At 33.8% G+C, this 22,018-nt stretch overlaps 1 protein-coding gene across 1 annotated transcript in view; it reads left to right on the forward strand.

The window, feature by feature from the left end:
* Window positions 1-587: 587 nt before the first annotated feature.
* LOC119834546 (headcase protein) overlaps window positions 588-22,018 on the forward strand; it is a 45,967-nt gene continuing 24,536 nt past the window's right edge. Inside the window, exons 1-2 of the mRNA XM_038358937.1 lie at window positions 588-1,312; window positions 18,310-18,406. Coding sequence (XP_038214865.1) covers window positions 723-1,312; window positions 18,310-18,406 — 687 coding nt within the window. The 5' untranslated portion in view covers window positions 588-722. The remainder of the gene's footprint in view (window positions 1,313-18,309; window positions 18,407-22,018) is intronic.

The following is a 22,018-nucleotide window of genomic DNA, read 5'->3' on the forward strand; positions in this document are numbered from 1 at the left end:
AATACAATATCACATTATCTATCAATAATTTATTGGTTAACGTTATTTAAAAATTAAATTTGTTTTATACCTTATAAGGGTATGTAATAATAACAGTATGCATCAAAATTGGCATACGTTAATATATTTGTATGTTTAACGCAACCCACACAAAAGAAAAATGAATTATTATTTATTAAGCTATTGTTTTGTAAGCATGTTAATTATTTTAGAGTTTTATTTGAATAATAGTCATTCCATGACACTGGAAGAGAAAATTAAACGCTATAATTAGTATTTCACCGGTTTTGTGTTACTTAATTGTCTGGACCGCAACTACCAAGTAGCAGCAGAGTTTATCTTCCACCCACCGACTGTAAACATCAATGCATGGGTGCTGGGCCCTGGGTGCAGTCAAAATCGACCGCTGCCGCTGCCGCGTCCGCTACCGCGCGAAAGTGAAAATTTGCTAGGCACTTTCTCCCCACCCGGGTCGTCTCGCGTCGGCATCGCCCCGCCCCTCGCTGCACCCCCGCGCCCCCTCGCACGCCGCAAGGTCAGCCCCGCTTGCAGCGGGTGGTGCGGCGGCGGCGCGGCGACGCGCTGCGCTCTTGAAATTTCGCTTTCGTTCACTCGCGGTTATTAGTCGGCCGCGCGCGCTCCGGCAAGCATGTGTTTCGCGTGACGCGCTCTACTACTCCGCAGCACGTTCGATTTCGTTGGCGAGTCGATCGTGGTGCAGCATGGCTCCGCGACGGCAAGGCGCAACCGGCGAACGGGAATCAGAGGACACTCATGGGTGCTGCGTGCCTGGCGAATGCCTTCGCCCCCGGGAGCCCGTCCGCATCGAAGACGCTGTCCGCGTGCTTTGCAACAATGACACGTGCACCGCCGGCCGGCATATGCACAGAGAATGCTTCGAGCAATGGGAAGGAGGAGTTCTTGCGTATCTGAAGTCATGTGGCCGAGCGCGATCATGGTCCGAGCGGCAGCGGCATCAGAATCTATGGACGAAGAAAGGCTACGATTTGGCGTTCAAAGCTTGCGGTTGCCGTTGTGGACGTGGACATCTGAAGAAAGATCTAGACTGGTCACCGCCAGGTGCGGCTATACGAGCAGAAGAAGAGAAAAAGAAACGTCGACGAGCTAGATCTAGCCGCACGCCGGCTGCTATTGACGTGCGATCAAGAGCTTTCAGCCTGTCGAGTTCAGGGTCATGCTCTCCGCCTTCCGCACCTTCGGAGCCATCTACCAGCCCTACCCACGCTCCGCCAAACCCTATGACTCCCGCAAAGAGAAATTCTAAACCTGAAATAGTATCCGACAGGGTCAGGTGAGTGCTATATCATGCTTTTGTTTTACCCATTGCGTATTGTTTCCGACTACAATTACTGCTTAAATGCACAATTAATATGAGTGAATTTAACACATTTACAATAGAACACCTGTTAGTAAACAAGTAATTAATAATACTTAGGCATTGTAATCGTGTAAAAGCTTAGAAATCACGATGTTTTAAGTAGCATCGTCACTTGTTTCTTAAATAAAACAGCAGATTTTATTAAAACAGGCAGATATCAGAGGTCTATGATGGTAATAGGTGCTTCGATCTTAGATAGCAATATTGCAATTGCATTAAATGTACGCCCACGTCAAGTAATAAAGATATTTGTATGTGCTTGACATGGTCTGTTAATGTAGGCAATTTGAATGCATTTCTTGTCCGTTGTTTATAAGATAGCAGTTCTGTTATTGGCGCGAACTGGTTGTATATTATCACAGAAGCTGGTTACCTGGTGTTTGAACTTTGAAACCGGTCAATTGCCCTTTCTCCCAACCATTATGTATAGAAGTTATAACTACAAACGTATGAAATTACATGTTAATCTTCATTATAATGCAAAATGCGTAACTCGTTGCGAACATGCAACGTCAAAAAAATATTGAATACATTTCGCATTCATGTAATGTGTACATAATTAGAGAAACACACATGTAATAGATTACCTACTTATAAAACACAACTATGTTTTGGCGTGTAAAGTCACACAATTTTGGCGAGAAAAGTCCGTAGAAATTCCAGATAAAAAGCAGTTAAAAATGAAATATATAGTTAATGGATCCTACAACACTTACAAAGTTATTATATTTAAGTAGAAAGCATCAATTTAAAAAAAAATTAAAAAATTAAAATTATTTAAATATTTAATGCATAGTTAATAAAATATATAACTTTAAATGTATTAAATCCAAAATAACATAGATACACTAGATTATTACTTGTCTATACCATAAGTTGTAGTTATTACCGTAGGCATAACTGTTTAGTAAACTGCGCCGTAGGTATTAGTTTGTAATTTATCTAGATTGTAATATAAACTGTATGTATCTCGAGCACAACAAACATAGGTATATCCCTACACGTATTACATGCTTATTTTAATACGTTATTGATACCAATTTAATCCAATTAGGGCCTACATTTCCAATAAATAAATATACTATGCAGGTTATAGTCTGGTTTCTCGTCCACTTAAGTATAAACATCGACTAGATAGTGTCCCTACTTGATTTATTCTGAGATAAAAATGGAAGTTAGGTTTCAAATTTCCATATAAATGCAAAAATCATGAATATACTAGTGCCTTGTAATGCAATTACTAAATGCGGCAATAAATTATTATTTACTGAAATCTAATGTGTGAATATCTAATGTGGGTATAATATCTAAATTTAGAAATAAAAAATTATTCGTATACATATGGAGTTTTCGAACGTAGCTATGAAAACTAGCAGGGTAGTGTTAAGAGGTAAAATTTGTAATTGCCGTGCTAAATTATTATTATCTAATATCATTTTATTTCTGGCGTAATAAAATGAGCAAAAAATTAAGTGCAACTATAAATTTGTCCATGTACTCCATGAAGAAAATAGAAAAAAGAATCTGGTATGAACCAGATTATAGTAGGGAATAAGAACAGGTTTACACGCGAGCGCAAAACATACGTCATATCAAGATCTTTTTTATTTTCTTTTTAAATCGAATATTGGTCGGTATTAATAATTGTTGTAATCTCGTAATCTACTCCATAAATAAATTCATTAAATATTTGCAATGTTTTAATTAAGATAAACTTTGAGCTCGAGAGCTTAATCGACAAAATACTATTATAATATTATTACTGCTTATTATAAACCATTATAATATATTTAGCAATGTAATAAGCCTGATCTCTAAAGGAGTTTTTCATAAATATCTAAAAGTAAATTTTCAGACGTTTAAATGAATCTAGATATTACGATAACAATATAACAAGTTCACTTGCATTTTGACTGCTTTTTCTGATAAATTATGCGGATGGCAACACCGTACGAATGGTAGGTATAACCTTAAAAATGCAATTTCGCCCGCCCCATACATTAAATGCGCTTCGGTGCACATGGTTTCCGCTTCCCGTACACAGTTACAAAAATGCTTTCCCTAAATTGCACCAGCTGCCCCGTGTCCAAATTGGTGCGGTTTCTTCGTAAAAAACAGTCATTACGCTATCATTGTTCTTTCACGATCGATGCACTTAAAGTTATCAGCATATTTTGTTCAGTTTTAGAGGATATTATTTAAATGTTTTTTAAATTAATGATTTCTTTATAAATGTAAGTGTGCAGGATAAATCGTTTGATCGATCGATTTGCCCTGGCTCAATATGGATATATTTCTATATAAACCGTTGTATATTATGCATGTATACATAAAATAAATCTTCCTCTTAAGGATTCCGTTACGTACTTTAATGACCACAGCTCACAAAGGGACAGACGCGACATTGTTTTGTACTATATAGTGTTATTTTAATAGCAATTATTAATTAAAAATAACGCGAAAATCTTCAAAATCTCCGCTTTAATCAATGCTTTTTCTTGTGCCATTTAAGCACGCCAAATAACACTGTCATCGCGATTAAAAAAGGTCCAATGTTTATCTCAAGTATGTTGTATTAAAAAAGGTATAAAAAATGATCCCGCAATCGGGTTGGGCAGGCCAACGTAAACAAGACTGTTAAGAACCGGTTCCTTGGAAGCTGATAATCATGACTTGAATGCGTTTTCTACGCACGATTGTACAAAATACTTACGAATATAGTACGCGGCTTGAGATGGGTTCTGTAATTTATATTTATTGCAATAATAACATAATAAATAAAAGTATAACAACATAATGTTTAATAAGTTCTTCTACCTTTAGTACGTTAAAACTGGGATGACTTGATTATTTAAATGTAGACAGTAAAAACTAGAAAAGCAACAAATCGAATAATTAATAACAATATGGAAAATATTTTATGAAACCTATGATTGAAGCGCCTTATAGGTGTGATTAATACAACGTGGGCGAGGACCTTATGACGTCGATCTTGTTTTTTCGTTTACTTTGACCTATACAGATGTAAACCTCGAGATTCATATATGGCTCAGGATAAATGATGTTAATTTGACCCTCAGAATATGACAATTGATGTTCGTTAAAAGTTTACGTTTGTGAATTCTTTCGCGAGTTGAGTTTTATCTTCAATTTACCACGAACGTTTATAAAATTGTATAAAAAATAGATAAGAACGAATCGTTTTTTGTAAATTTACGATCTCACATAATTTAAATTTGAATAAAAATCTTAGATTTTCGAACGGAACGTTCTAATTTATTGTTTTACAACGCAGCTAATGAACTTAAATTCCAACAATAGATTCCTTCTACTGATTTATTGGTTTTCGATTAAAATTAAAGTGACATAAATATTCGTATGGAGTCGGAGTCTGAATGTACCCGACACACATACCTCCAACCAAATGTAACTAATGAGATACTTTGTATGCGAGACAACGTGTATGGCTGTTGCTTATTGTATCTATTAAACCATATAAGGATATTACGTGTTTAATTATACGTTTGTTAGTATAAGTGTTACGTAATAAAGGTGTATTTCGCCAAATGACGAAGAAAGTAATATCTATTTGTTTTTAACATCAAAATATATGCACTCTTGTTCTGAGAAAAACATAAGGTAGGTGTCTCTTGTCACGGTGACCTCTTGGTGATCACTGAGATTTATCATTTAGTTAGAATGCTAAATCATAAATATGTATAATCATGACGAACTTGCTTTATGACAAAGTTAAACATAGAACTGACACTGAGGAAGTTGTAAATATAAAAAAAAACACGTTCTTATACCTCCATCCAATTTAAAATTTATTATTTTAGGGTATTGGTAATAATTATTTTCTTTGTATGTTACATAATTATAATTACTTCTCAAGTTATTATTGCAAATCTTGAATAATCTAGAAAGTTCAGTTGTCTTATCGAAATGTAAACATTTGAGCATTTAATGTGAGGTAGGTATTTATATTACAGTTCGTGATTTGATTTGTAAATAGGTATGAGTATATACCTATATATATATAGGTATTTATGCGTGACTCACTGTATACTTGAATAACACATTAGACAACCATACATGAATATTTGTATATATATCCAGGTTAGAGGTTATACTTACCCATACTGAATGCATGCCGGACCAAATTAAATACAATTTGATTAGCAAAAATCAGACTCAGTTAATTTATTCAATTAAAATAGACTGCAACGTAATTTAAACCGTATAATAAAAAAAAGAATTAATGGACCATTCATATAGTTCCCTAATGGACATTCTTGAGTATTTCTCAAACCGCCTGTTATATCAATTTACTACGATTTTTATTCATACAATTAGATATTGCTACATATCGGTTAATTATATTTTATGACAACTGACATTAATTCGAATTCAGAAATAGTAGAAAAATTAACTTTTTCTAAATCACACCCTGTTATTGTATCTATAACGACGTTGTCAAACCCGTTCGTACCAATAAATAACGTGTGACATACGTGGGTGTGTCGCATTTTAGTTTGGAAAATAATATCTGCTTCATGGCCTTTTGCGTCGGATATATAATATAAACGGCACTAAACTCGAAAACAGTGCAGCATGCTTCGAAGAATCTTCTGACACGATTCAGTTTTTATACGACGCTGTTTATTTGGATCGCGAAATGATTGTGGTACAAAAAAATAGTCTGATCACGTTTCTTGTAACCTTGGGACGAGCCCACCTAACAAAATATTACGTAGCGCTGAAGCATCGTAATTCGCTGTCAGGTAAATTGAAATGTACGATTTTCCATCCGCATATAGATAAAAGTTGTTTTTTTTGTTCTTGCTTTCGCTGTATATTTTTTCATAACATTAGGCAGACAATTTTATATCTCGTTCATGGAATTCAAATATAGAACAAACGTTTGATAAATGCTCTTTATAAAGAAAAATAAATTCGAATTATTATAAATATCACCTTTTAAAATCGAGTGCATAACAAATAAAAAAATATATAAGTGAATGCTAAGGCGCGACGGCTGTGAGTCATATGTCAGTGGCGCGTGAAACGTAGGCCGATACGAGGGGAGGCCGCAAAAGGGTATTAAGATACTCTTAAGTATTTTTAATACGAGATCAAATGCTGAATGAAATAAAAACCGCAAAGTCGATTGCGAAATCTATTCCCGTTAGCTCATCGAGCTTTAAACTGATGGAAAATTTACGGAAAATGAATTAAAATTAAGTATAATACCACTATTTTGAGAAAGGAAAGCTCCCGATTATAATCCACAATTACAGTGTAGCAGACACTATAATTGTGGAAATGCTTGTAAAGTAATAAAAAGCTGGTCAGAACGGAAGGCAAAATTAACATTCCCATAAGCTAATTTAACTTTCGCTTTACGATTTTAAGTGTTTGAGACGTAAAGCCGGACAAGGCGATGGTTTCCGTTCCCATGTCTGCACTGGAAGAGGGCGGCGAGCCTCGTTAACGTCGTTTTTAGGGCGTGATCGACGCAACGGCGCATGCCTGCATAAATTGCAGCCGAATACATTCTACCGATTCCCTTCTATATGCATCTCTTTCAGAACATGCGTTCAAATGGCTCGTCACGTTGTCGACCTTGTACTCAGTTTTTGGTCGATAATAGTCGGATATGCGATCAGACGCCGTTTGAAAACAATGCAATTTTTACATTTGTAAAGCTTAAAAAGTACGACACTGCAATTGACTTGCAAATGCATGCGATTATGCATAGCGATGCCGTGAAAAGATGTATTTACGCGTGTATTGTATGCATTGTGCTGGGTTCGTGTGGGCACACACCTATATGGCTAGTATAATGCAACAAAGCGGTCTCCCCTTCAATTCAGGCTCACTTGACAATTACGGACACAAAATTTATTGTAACATTAGTGTGGAACAAGCGAATCTGAAATGTGAAATCTAACTGGGAAACTGGTCTCGCTGGATCGCAGAACGATACCGATGTTGAGCTTGTTGGATGTTTTGTATCGCACCGAGTTTATATTTCGATTTATTGCATTTGTCATTGTTTCGTTTAAATTTATTTTCCTAAAAAAACCCTTTTTATAGTTACTTAGAAATATACATTTAAATTTAAAACACAATTATACTTGACAAATGGCAAGTCTTTTTGCAAGCCTACTGTTGTTAATTATAAGTATTTGAAATTGAGTATGTCGTTTAGGTATTTATTGATAAAATATTAACTTCAATGTACGAATAAATACAGAAATAACATTCCATTTTGTATATGTATGTTCACAATATGTCGGTGTATGGGCTATTGTACCCAGCTGGTATAATTCAGACTGTCGGCAAAGTAACGACAGTGTAGAGCGAGCTATGCATAATTCGGCCATTAATTTACAAAATGACTTGAAACTTCTGTGCTTCAGACGCAATTGACCAGTAATTTATTATACATGTGTCAAAATTTTTGATTCAACTTTCATGTCTATTAATCGAGATTATAACCAGTTTATAGTTTGAAAACACGTTCAATTAACTTAACATTGTAGATTGTTATGTTTAAAGTTTTTAGATTAAGCTGTCTTCCAATTACCTACCAAAGGTGTATTTTTTTTTAGCAATTGTATTTATATAAGTATAATAAAACGAACAGTGCTTTAAAAAAAATTGTCACTGTCATGTGCGGAATATTTACAAAAGTGAAAATATGGAAAGAGTTTAATGTTCCTTCAAATAACTTCTATGTTAGGTCATAAAGTATCGTTTAATCCTACTAGAATTCAAAATAGTTCAGTTTCCATGGAGAAAGTTCGGATAGGTTCACGGACGAAGCCGTGCTATTTGCGGCGCGCAGCGGGCGATCGTCAATGCAATTAAATTTGTAAACGAAGCTATATACCGGACTAAAATAACACTCGATTCCGTTCTCTAAATGACACTTTAGTTCTGCTTCAGAAACGCCTAAAAATATCCATCTCAGAGTGTTAAAATCAAGTATTTTACAAGTGTAAAATGCTATAACTTACAGCTTCATTTCAGGTTGTTGGCCAGCATAAAATTATCCAATCAAAATGTACTTTCATCTGTAACAAAATAATTGTCTTTAATGAAAATACATTGCATTCGATATTTATTACGCCCTTGAGGATGCAGCACATAAATTTACTCGACAAATTGACGCGTCAATAAAAGAATTACGCCTATGTAGTTATCATCTTGTTCCTCCAACTCTTTATTGCTTGCAATTCTCTCGAGTATCCGCATGAAGTACAAATTACGCATGTAAATAACCTTTGGTTTTAACATTCAAATGTATGTGCCCTTGTAATAACCAATAAGGAATTTTAAAATACTGCTTTAGTGCGGTATTAAAATAAAGTTATGTGCCGCTTCACGCAAAAATTAAACAGTTTCAATATTGCAGTTATTTACGATAGAGCAAATATAAATTCAATCGAAAATATGTATCCCAAATTAAATCTTAATAATATTTAGTCGCACAATGAATTCACACCTATCTTGGCTTCATTATCTTAAATGTTAAGCGACGATAATAAGTCATGAAAATCAATATCGATTTAAATATTATTTGTATCATACGACTGCAACTAAAAGCAAAACAAAATTCGCGCTGGACTGGCAAATGTCTATTTGCAGTTAAATATTCATGTATTCAGAAAGATAACAGCTCCATAATTAGTCACAAAATCGACTGACATTTAGATACTTAATTTATCAGACATCTCTCCCTGCTGGGAATCTCAGTTTGCCATTTAAATCAATGAACCATTCTGGTATAGTGTAGTTACTTTGAGTTTAATTTGCTAGTTTTTCAATCGTGTTCTATGTTTGGGAATGTTCAATTCCATTACATGTTAGCAGAGGGCTCTGGTGCTTGTAAATCTCGAAATATATCTGCCGCAATAGTCTGAGAATGACGTTTAGATTAGATAGTAGATTTATGGTTGCGTTGACTTGTCAGCTTGATATCAAATGTTGCATTCTTGTATCAAAACAATGTGTTTGAAATATAACATAGCATAAGTGGTCGTTTAGTTTGTCAGCAGTATAATGCCTGTATATAGTGAATATTAAAAATGCATGGATGAATGTTTAACATTTATTAGCAATTTAAGTACACAGTACATTGTAATCATAATTGAGTTCCTCACGCAATTATCTGCCTTTTGAACGGAACAACATTCTTATCTACACGACCGCTTATGTAACTAGTGTTATTTTTAAAGCGTGCATTTGCGCAGTTTTCATTACTATGTTGCCCGGCTATAAACTGCAACCGCCCTTACATAAATAACTAACCATCCTCAACACATACTTAGTTGGCGTATTGCGTCGTATTTCTATGCACTTGTTTATGAAACAATTGAGGTCACGTTGCCGCTGTCACACTTCATGGCTGTAAACAATTTGCAGCAGTAAAAATTGCACTTAAATTGTGCAGTATATACTTATATGCACGTTTTGTTCACATAATTTTTATCTTACATGTCTATTTATATAATTATGTTTATACAAAACAAACACTTCATATCTCATTCATGTTTTTACAATGGTTTGTTGATATACACTTTAGTTGCACCTAATAGTGTGCTAATAGTTATTATTGAAGGCATGACTGACGTGTTTATGCTAAATTATCAAGAATGACTTACTTGTCTTATAAATAAACACGTAAATATGTATTAATCGCGCTGCTAACACAGCAATTACAATATTATGATTATATAAACAATAAGATATAAGTATCTTGAATTTTTTTTTTTTTTATTAATTGCCTTGCACTTGCACGCTTTCCGAGTCTGTTTTTCTGTTTTATATAACAAAGGACGCAAGAGACATTATAATCTAATTAATTTTCTATGTTTTTCTAGTAATTTCGCTTATAATTGTATATATATATTTAGAAGTAAGTAGAAGATAGTTCGAACGCTATTGTATTGCGTGTGTTAATAACAGAATCGTTGTCCTTGGTCAAGAAACAACGTGATAGCTAAATAAATTATAGCAATCTATAACGTAAATAGATGAAACGAGTGTTACGAGTGTATTTATATCTTAACGTACTACTCTTAAGAATTGATTTTCGATTCCCAAGTGATTCATGCAACGGTATAAGGGTTATTCTTAACTGCGTAGTTTATTTCAATTGCAAATTAATGTATCTGGTATTTATGTTATTTATAGATAATAAATACTTTAAAAACATTGTTAATTAATAACAATTTAAGGCTGTAGGTACCATTGTTTTAATCGTTATTTAGCAAGAATTGAATAATTTAGTTGCCAATACATATTTCATTTTAAAATATAGGAAACTAACATATTTACGATAGCTACGTTGTTCACGTGAGGCCGACAATGAGAGAGTACTGAGTTTGCTTCACTTCTAGTCATCAGAATTATCCTACATAAAAAAATCTCAAAAAAAAACAAAGTTAAAAGAGACAAATTCGGTGAATTATAAGGTCTGAATGTAATTGAAGGATGTCTGCGCTTGCGACTCATTAATGTGTAATTACTGTTGTGCCTCTTAAATAGCAATAAAATGTTGCCTTTTTGTTTAGTAAATGTAGACAGTGATTTATAGTTTAATTAAGACGTCGTGTACCTACCTACTTGTGATCCTTTGCCATATGACTTTATTTACGACATATTTCCTGTCGACAACTATCATGGGGTGTCATTTCTGTATACTTACAATATAATATTTACATAAAAAAGTGTTGTTTTTTGTTTGTACATTCTATAATCTATATGTACAATTTCTTATTTTGTATTCGTATTAAAACAAACGAAACCAAATAATCCGTAAAATAATCGCTTCATACAATTTAACATGAATATTTCGCAAAATGTATTGTATTGCTTCAAGGAATAGTATTGCATGCTATTTGGTCAGGCTAAGATAATATTAGATTTTCTAGAGTGTTCTGTCACTTTGAGCTCGGCGGTATTGTTTGTGCGAAAACATTGTTTTGACAGCGATCGCCTTTGAGCCGAATCGTTTGGTTATTTTTGACCATACATGTAGATATGTGCTGTTTACGATTAAATACTTGTATTGAACAAAGCGAGCGTACAAATAAATTCATACATCAGCATAAAATATGCGTAACGTTATATTAAAATGTTTTCTCTCACAGCTTCATTAAAGGAAACGTTTTAACAGCAAATAAAAAGTTAATTAATGAAAATTTATTACTTTACGTGCGAAAACTCATTGGCTGCATGCCCGCTCTTTCACGCTCTACTTTATACAATTTTAGGGTTCCCACGTATATGCGATAAACTTAAGTTTTCGTGAGGATGTTATATTTTATTTTAAATGCTATGCATGAACTGCTATGTTTGCTACTGATAATTATTAAGAAAGGTATTATAGAATTGATTATAAAAATAAATTATTTACAATACCAATTTTCAGTTCTCTTTATACCGATTCTATCTATTTAACTTCACAATATAAACTCAAACAGAAATACTTTATTTGCTTCATTTACAATAAACACAGCGATTGTTTTTAAAGTTGCCAATTTAAAAATAACATGCACGTTATTTGCACTGGCAAGAACCTAAGAATAAATTTCTTTATATCGTCGTCAAGTAGCGCTCGAAACATTTTCCGTATTTATTTTTGATATCAACCATCTGGCATTTATAATTAAAAATACTCTGACATTTGTATCTTCGATGCCGTTTCAGTTTATTTACTTGTAAGTACCTTTGCCACGAATGAATAAATGTTTAAGTAATTACGTTATATCTACTATGTATATTTAATTAAATAAGACGATTAATTGTGTATCCTTCATCAGAATATTTTCCGTGTAAAGTTCAATCATAATCTGTTTAGGTACACAAGTTATAGCGACGAATATTAATTCATATAAATTAAGATAAAATACACCTTAAATGAATCAATGAACGTGTATTAAAACACCAATGCTGTATTTATTTCTTTCAACATATCTCAATTCATAACAAATAAACTACGTTTCTGATCATAAAAATAGAAGTCGTGAAGTATTAAATTTATTTTAAAAACACTTAATGGCTCGGAGCTTCTACCTTTTATTATGTATCAGTTTTATTTATGGGATATTAGAACGTTGTCGTTCTATTTTGTCACATTGGGACTGTTAAGTACCATATATCTTTGATATATTAACTATTTTTATTCTAGTTTCGAAAGAAAAAGTAACATTATTATAAATTTGTATAATGAAAGTATTTTGTTTCATAATAATAAGTTATTAGTATAGATAAATTGTCATTTGGATAAATTTTTCATTATATTCAGTGTGTGGCGGCTTGCGTCGACTTCGCCAGTGTTAAATATCTCATCAGAAATCTGGAAAACAAGAGGACCTGAAAATTACATTGTCAAAAATTTGCTAAAGTTAAAGGTTGTTATCCCCATTATTAATATAATGTAACAGTATCAATACCCTTTAACATGAACTTTACCCTGTTTAATACCATTTCTGTGTAATTTTAAACGCACTTTTTAATTTACTATCTTTACAATAATTTCATTTTATCTGAGCTTGCAGAAGATTGATTAAAGGGATTCGTGATAAGATGCTTTCACGTAGTGATATGCAAATTATTGTTACATGCATCAATCTAAACGAATCTGGATATTTATAAGTTGTTTTGTTACGCTCAATTGAGCTCTTATCTCTTTTTTACATACAATGAACGTGGATCGAAGGCACGCCTCCGCACTATTCGACTAATTGCCTAATTATTTTTATTACCCGTTTGTTTCGGGCGCGACCATCTCGACCTATTTTCCAATTAGTTCTTATACGAAAAATGCGTAACGCTTGCGATGAAACATGCAAGATTTGTGAGTTTTTGTCACGCGAATAGTATTGTTACTTTATGTTTAACGGAAAATTTCCTTTGTTCACTACACGTAACGTACCTCAAAGAAACATTTCGTCTCGAATCGTTAATGAGGGTATTGATATAATCCGAGCGAATCTTCGGCTCCTTTGTTCCCTAGACGATACTCAATAGAATTCTAATGAGGGGTTATTTTAGATTTTTTAGAAATGCTCGAGCATAGTAAGTAGGACCTAACCCAAATTTTGCCAGCCAATCATAATATAATAATGTTTCATATCAGTTGTCTTATAATTTCCGGGCATTGTTTGCTACAAGAATTTATTATGTAAATCTTGTTAATGTTGATGTTTCGAACGGTTACTAGGAATTTAACAAACGTCGGTTATATGAGAAGTTAAATATTTCATTTAGTTTCATATTACATTACTCTGAAAAGTGTGTTTATACAAATAAATTATGTACTCGCATTATTTTTACAAGTAAATGGGTCACGCGTTAAATGTAATTTAATCTGAACAGCAGAGTTAAGTGATTTATCACACTAAGAGACTGCAATAAAACCGTGTTATGTATTAGAACTGCATTGCAAATAATATTTTATTAATGAAATATTTGTATACGGTTGGTAGGTACTCGAAACTTTTAGCCGTCAAAAATTAATTTGCTTCACAATACTTTATGAATGATATCCGCATCATAATCTATAGGGAAATAAGTGGCGCAGTTTTTTTATATTAAAAACCGTGAACAAAATAAGCGGCGCGTGTTAAGTAATCGAATTTAGTGGGGCCCATTGTGCGGCCGAGGCCAAGGTCTTCATTGTTTACTTCGCGCTCCACAATGCATTGTAAAGACTAGATCACATCATATAATATTGTTTTACTTCCCATTTACTTCGTTGTGTTCATGACTTAACGCTGTTGACTTATCTGAACAATTTGATATTCAATCTATCATTCAGAAAAATACGATATGCAAAGCCGACACAGATTAATGTTCGATGCGGATTATTTTTTGACCTTGTTCACAAATTCATTTTAGTATTGTATCAATACAATCTGTTAGTGTAAACGATAACAATCTTATTACAATACATTTACATTTGAGTTTGGTCGGTATAACGAATGTTGATTTTATAAATCTACGGTAATTAAATGGCGTCGTGATCGGTAAATGATGCAATGCGGACAATGCAAGCAACACCCACGTACAGAGTCTCGAACCTTTAGATTAATGGGTCTGTGTTTGAACTGAGCACACGATGTTTATTCCAACGGCTTGTATGTGGGCTCGCAGACAGTATGATAATTCAATACGTGTATTGACATAGTGACTGTCGAGTCCTCGACAACATCCGTAGGTACCGACTAATTATAAAGCGCGGGCCACAGTAAGAAATTTCGATGCACGTCCGTATTTAAAAGGCGCCACAAAGTCACCTTGGCGCTGCGTTTACTTTGTCATACATAATATTATGTTTTACGTTCATATATATTCTACGATATTTTGCTACGATAGGTAAGGTCATGATGTAAATATATAGAGACTATCGCTATATTTACCCGCAATTTTTTCTTAGCTCCATTGAGATGAAGGCTACGGCTTATCGATACTGCTCTCTAATTGTGTCTATCAGTAACAAGACTATAAGATCAGCACGACTTTTGAATCTATTAACCCTTTGGAGGTCAACTTTATTGAAGTAGTTATGTTCTCCAACTCTTCAGTACAGTTGTACGGACTGTCAGGCCATTGAATTTAAATTGTTTAATTTGATAAGACTGATTTGTATCTCGTAGGGTATTTGCGATGAACATAATAATTTGTGTACGGCTTTATCTACTATATAAAAATAAGTCGGGTTTTCTTTCCTGACGCTATAACTCCAGAACGCACGAACCGATTTCCACGGTTTTGCATTCGTTGGAAAGGTCTTGGGCGTCGTGAGGTTTATAGCAAAGAAAATTCCGGAAAAATTTCAACAGAAAAGCGGGAAAAACGAAGCCATCTGGTGGCGAAACGGAGTTCGCCGAGTTTGCTAGTTCTTCGATATATTTATAACATATATATTCGAACTACGATTTCTCTTGACTAAACTGGTTCAGCGTACATTTTAAAAAGACCTCTTAATAGATAATAAATTCATACATTCATTTATATACATTACATGTGTTTTCAAGCGACTTAAAATTCTTGTATTTTTTGTGTTTTACCTCATAACTTTATATTGGGTGAATAGATTTTTATGATTTTTTTTTATTTGAAAGCTGGTGCCTCCCTTGTGATCCCATCTAAATTTGATCTATTTTTGGTAATTTGAAGGCAGTTTAGATTTTCGATAAAAATTATTATTTCGTTATTACTTACCCTATAGAGAAGCTCAGATATGTTCGATCGTGGCCGTGGGCTGAACGAGAAAGTGAAGACCGGTTCCCAAGCTCCCACTAGGTGTCTACTTTCAAATCACAATGAACATTCAGCTTATCTCCGTACTAAACAGACGGCTTCTGTATTTAAGTGCGTTTCGGTTACAAAAAATAAATATATTAACGTCAATTCGTGGTTGAATGTTTTTATGTAGAAGCAACTGAAATAGTACGTCATTTTGTATAATTATTTGTATTAATTATTATTTTTAATATTCATTCATAGTTTTATCATTTATTTAAGAGACGTTCCTTATGTATTTATTCAAATGTACAATTTAACTTAATGAATAAGAATTGAAGAACTGTGAAAATGAGAAATACACCTAAAATTTTTACAAACTGGTGATTAACATGTCTTACAATAAATCGTTAATCCTATTTCATTCACAAGCCAGACTATTATTTCCGGCTTATGAGCTACGTAAATAATTGAACCACAGGATACATTAACAGCAATTTATAAACTTATTATTTTATATGGCATTTAATAATAACAATTTGACGAAGCGTACGCGCACATACAAACACCTTTGATAAAGCATCCGCGCACACAAACATAGTTATTTTTATTCAATACTCAAGGCCAAGGCAGCCATTTTGCATTCCCGATCGTGTATCGATTCAAAAAAGTTTGACTCGTAAACAAACTGCTTTATTATGTTGCATTTGAATATTATTATTAGGTTGCGGCAGAGCATGACGTGTTTTTTTTATATATGGGAAATTATGGGAAATTTGATTATGTTTCTTAAGTTACTCATAATTTGCGACAATTTGAACTGATTATTTAAATTGATATAGCTATATTTTGGTTTTATAATCATTATATGTCGATTTAGTTGACATGTCTAATATTCTAGACATGACAACAAATCATACACATAAAAAAAATGACACAAGCTCGACATAAGACCTGCAATACCATACCCCAAAATAAACAAAGCATACACGTGTAACCATCCAGTGACCTTCATACAATTCGCTTTTTATGACTGTTTATCTTTTTTAAATGTCAAAATTGTACACTTACGTAACTGGGCCAACGTTTGTCTGTGTTTTTGTTGATTAAAATAACTAAGGCATTGTTCATCCAAGGTCACCCACATTAAGTCTTGCTAACTTCCGTTATTTCTATGACAGAGCCTAAAACATGTGTACGAAACAACTTTGACCTTCGCATAAGTAATGAAATGCAGAATAAACCTGGAACACTGTTTATATATCAATAATAATTTTAATAATCAAGTTTTATATGAAATATCAAAATCGGACACGGAGACTTATCTTATGAGCTATTTTGTTTAAATATGTATCATCAGAGTAGTTAAACCTCCATACGTATAATAAAACACGTTCAAGATCATAAAATGATTAACGAAAATAATGTAATGGACGCGTTTTTTATCTACCGAATGTAAACACAATGCTATGTTGACACGCCCGCGAGATATGAGACCCGGTATCTAATTCGGTTGGCCTTGGCAATGAAAAAACAAGTTTTTTAGCATAGCCTTGACGTTTTATTTCGCTTTTTGCGCGGCGCCACCGCTGCGTCTTGCGTTTCGCTATAAATGACTGTATTTCTGTTACCATTTCAATTCAACCAGAACAAAACTTATTTTTCGTTCAGATAGCATCAATTTTATGCTTTAATGGACGAAGTAATATTACAATGTCACTATAATTGATTGCTCCGCCAGAAAATGGATGTTCAGAAATAAAGATCTTGTTTTCTTTGTTATTCTTTAATATTTTGTATTGTACTCAATCTCGCATTGTGTCGTCGTTAAGTATAACAAGGTATTTCATAGGTGGGCCGTAAAATACAATACATGTGTTAAAACGCTTCGTTTTTATTTCTCATTTAATTATTAACAGATGCCGTACAACGTACAATGTACATGTGTATATCCAACCGCTAAAGTTAATAAACTTTGTATATTCTAACTTCGATTAATTCTATTTATTTACCTTCGCTCTTAATTTATTATTATATCTTATAAATTTAATGAACATGGTTGCCTCTCTTAATGAATTCTTCATATTAATTTGAATTTATATTAAGTAAGTGTATTAATAATCTAAATATCTAGACTATTATAGTATTACTTACTTTAAATATTTCAGACAAGCGAACTAACCTTGACTAGCTAAATATAGATACTACAAATTGTCTTTATATGAAACGATCAAAGCTTTTTTGTACAACAATACAAATATGATTTATTCGAATATTAATTTTAATATTATAATTCATTTTAATTCCGTGCTACAAATTTCGATACATTAAATGTATTATGTGAGTATACTCAATGCTCAATGCATTTAAAGAACCATAGAAAAAGATTAATGCCTTAATATTACTTCGAAATTATGTCATTATTTCTACAAAGGAAACGATAAAAAATGCTTATTGTGGGTAAGAGATAGACATTTTCACATACTTATATCATTGCGATTTTTTTAAAGGTGCAAGCAAAACTTTAGCATATTATATATTTTGATCTGTCTTAGGGTTTAGCAAGCGTTTTCAATAATTATTTGCCATATAATAATTACTTTCAAATTGCTTTCAAACATTCATATTTTTATATTCTTTACTTTCAGAGCTGGTGCTGGAGCAAACGGAATATTTTCGAGAAGACTGGACTTTTCCACTTTCAACCTTTTGCCGAAGCATAAAGTCAACTCGTATCAGATTAAGGTGAGTGCATTTAGGTTAAATGAATATAATTATACCGAGACGCTTACGTGTTTCCATATTGGGATAAAACCTTATTCGGCCATCACGATTATTGTTTAAAGAGATGTCAATGTAATATTAACTTTTGATACCAGAGTTAGAAGTCTAATGGCGATAGATATTTTATCAATTTTAAATGATGTTCATGTTACATCGTTATTTACACACACATTATGTATATTTGTATTGTTAAACATACAAAATTTATCCGTTAAAATATAATTCGTAAATTTTTCGGCATGCGATCTTTGTTTACTCGCCAAAGATTTATTTTACGTCACATCCAAAGTTATGTTTTGACAGTTTGACATTCATTTCTTTGAATAGTGTCTGATAAATAATGAAGGTGCTTATAGGACAAATATGTTTTGATTTACATTACATTAAATGTTTTTAACATTTGTAATCTTTATGTCAATAATGCATGAATGTTGAAGATGCATTCTGTGTTATTTATCAAATACACCTATGTATTAATTAATGTTATTTACACGCAAACATTCTATTTGAGGAAGCATTCCCACAATCTAATCTAGACTAGAAAGTTCGAATGAACACGTAAGACCTGCGACAGTAAAATATTTTTATTACAGAAAAGGTTTGCGGAGGTGAAAGTTTGCTTTTGTTAGGGAGCGCTGTAAAAACACTGGTCTGACACTTTTCGCGATAAAACGCCGTCACGGGAGGCGCCCGCACGGGCACTACCTACCGTTTCTACCAAATAAACGTAACTCTACTGTAATTTAATCGTCCCGCTGCATGTTTTATGACTACTTCACGGGCTATTCAAATGTTTATTTTAAAATACCGGTAACTGGAAGAAAGGACATAAAAATACACATAGTTTAGTTTATACTTAGTTTTTTACACGCCGTTGAGAATTTGCTTTGTAACACGAAAAACAAAAACGTTTCTTACAAAAATTTGAAATGGATTCCGCTATAACTTTTGCGATGTGAAAATATATCGAACTAAAAAACCAATGCTCGTGGCTCGACAGCTACGCCCAGATTCTTTGCCAATTCTCAGTTATTTAATAGATTATGTTGAGTTTTTATAGCATTAGAGCGGCGTTGAATTATTTTGCAATTCTAAGTACATCGGCTGTGTGTTTGTTATGCACCGTCGGCAGTTGGTATCTAATCTCCTCAGGCCTTGAGCTCGTTGGATGTCAACTGACGGTCATTCGCCCGCCCGCCGCGCCTGCATCTATTTTTACCCGTCGTTGTTTGATATTTATTACTGACCAGCGCTCACTGCAGAGTACTACGTATTTTTGGTGTCAGAATTGAATAATTATCCTAGCTACCATTTCACCGAGCGCTTTTCGGAATTCTAGCCGGTTGAACAAATCATAACATTCAAAAACCTGCTCAGCCAGTTGCGAAATTGAATCGACAAATCCAATGATAATAATAATGATCACGACTTAGCAATATCAGGTTCCTATGTTTCCATGGTGATTGCTTCAATTTAGTTTCATTATCTCGTATACGGCTATGACCGAATCTGAATTAGATGATAAACTGACGCACGATGTAGCCAATGAATTTAGAGCATAAATTCACGTCCGTTATTTTTCATAGAATTTTTAAAATAAGTTTATTAAGAAACCCATTCATTATTACGCGCCCCCATCAAATATTACAAGCACGCGAGAAAATTTAAGGCATTCTCCTTCCTTTATCGCGTAAAAGCGACCAGTACTGTATCTACCAGACTTGTTTCGCTCCACGTCGCGTGACATTACATCGTTTGTTTGCTACCAAGGGAAAACTTCATAACTCAGCATTCCCATATATTAGACTAATACTTTCTGTGGGATTTTTATAGCGAAAGTTAAAACCAGGATTAATCGAAAAGTCGTATAAACTTCAGGTATACGTATTCCATTTTATGGCAATAGTTATCATTTCCCAAATGAAATGTGTTACTACATGACGGTACAAGTAAACAGCGTAGTTCTCACATTCTTTGTCACATTTTACGGTCTGACGATCACTGATACCCCAGTAATCGGAGTAAACAGATACTAAGTTGTAGCGTGATTGATAATAACGACAGTTGAAGCACGATTTCGCGGAGCAGTATCATTAAAAGCGTCCACTTCTTCTATTTATGGAGCCTTGATGTCTGCGAGTGTATTGATTATCCAGACCGGTTACTCATAGCAGATACTACCTAACTAAGCTTATGAATTCTTCGTGTGAGCGATTTTCACATCGGTCGTATGTACATAAGTAGATACTATCTTGTCACGATCAAACATCAGACTAACGAGCTCAACGACTTCATAAAGTGTCTCGAAGGATTTATTTGCGACGTTCAGAAGACGCAGACTTAAGTTTAGGTAGTCATTTTAACTGCTTCAACTTCGACCTGACATGTGAAATACGTCTTAAATAACACTCGCATTATTAACTAGTAAGATAAAGTATTCGATTAATTAGTTCAGTTTCTCTGTAAGATTAAAGGAATCGAATGTTTCAGACCAGTTTCAAAGGTTTGTTACAAGTAATGTATACAATCGATGTTTGTTTGTGAAATACTAAAATAACAATTTCATGAGCACTCGAAGATGCGGCAAGTGCGCGGTCGTCCATGTAACTGAATCCGACGAGCGCGCGCCACTCGATATCCCGCTCAAGGCTTCCCATGTGGATTAGCAGTGTTTTTCTTTTAAATCGTCTTGCCTGGCAAACACACAATGAGATAATACCTTTATCGTTTTGGCCGGGCCTCAGTTTGAACCGCAATTGAATGATTGCGAATCGATTTTGTTTTTAGAACGATGCGTTCATTGTTCATAGTGGAGATACTTGTTTTAAAATAATATGTAACGATTTATATTTGGTCTTACTATTGAAGTATTGAATAGATTCAAAGTAATGTTGAATTCTCTTAACATAGGACAGTTGAATATAAAACGTGGAAACGATACGACGTCAGAGAGATTATGCTGTCATGCGTTTTCTTTATAACTCTACAAATACCCATTACGAATTCATCTTGATTTTCTCAACGAACCGTAAATGGCAAGAAATAAGAAAGTAGCCGGCTAATAGATACAATAGGGCTGAATGCCTGTTAGGTCTCGTGTTGCAACTTTCTTGTACCAGAAAAAGTTGCCTAGCGATGATAGCACGACGCGCAATCACATACTAGTTCAAATATCGATCGTTTCGTAAGACCGCTACACGTAATTGCTCCATTACTGAGACGTGATAAATAATTGCTACCACCGTAGTCCTTTAATCAGTAGGAATCTACTAATACGATGAACTATGTTGCAATTTGCAGCTACGAGCATTGCGTCCTGCGTATTCTTAGCGCACATTCAGTTTTCGTCACCGCTTTTAGTAGCAATCTATAAATGGTAATCTTAACATTGCCAACGACTGGTTCCACCATTTCGTGTGTCTCCGATCAACTTTTTATCACGATAACGCAAGTATCCAATCAGAGAACATTAATGCCTTACTTGGGTAAGAGATCGAGTCTGGTTTTTGTAGCTAACGTAGGTGATGTATGCAATTTTATCTTTAAAATTGCTTACTATGTAGCTTTGAAAAA

This window comes from Zerene cesonia, chromosome 19 (assembly GCF_012273895.1).
Source record: "Zerene cesonia ecotype Mississippi chromosome 19, Zerene_cesonia_1.1, whole genome shotgun sequence".
Classification (NCBI taxonomy): Eukaryota; Metazoa; Arthropoda; class Insecta; order Lepidoptera; family Pieridae; genus Zerene; species Zerene cesonia.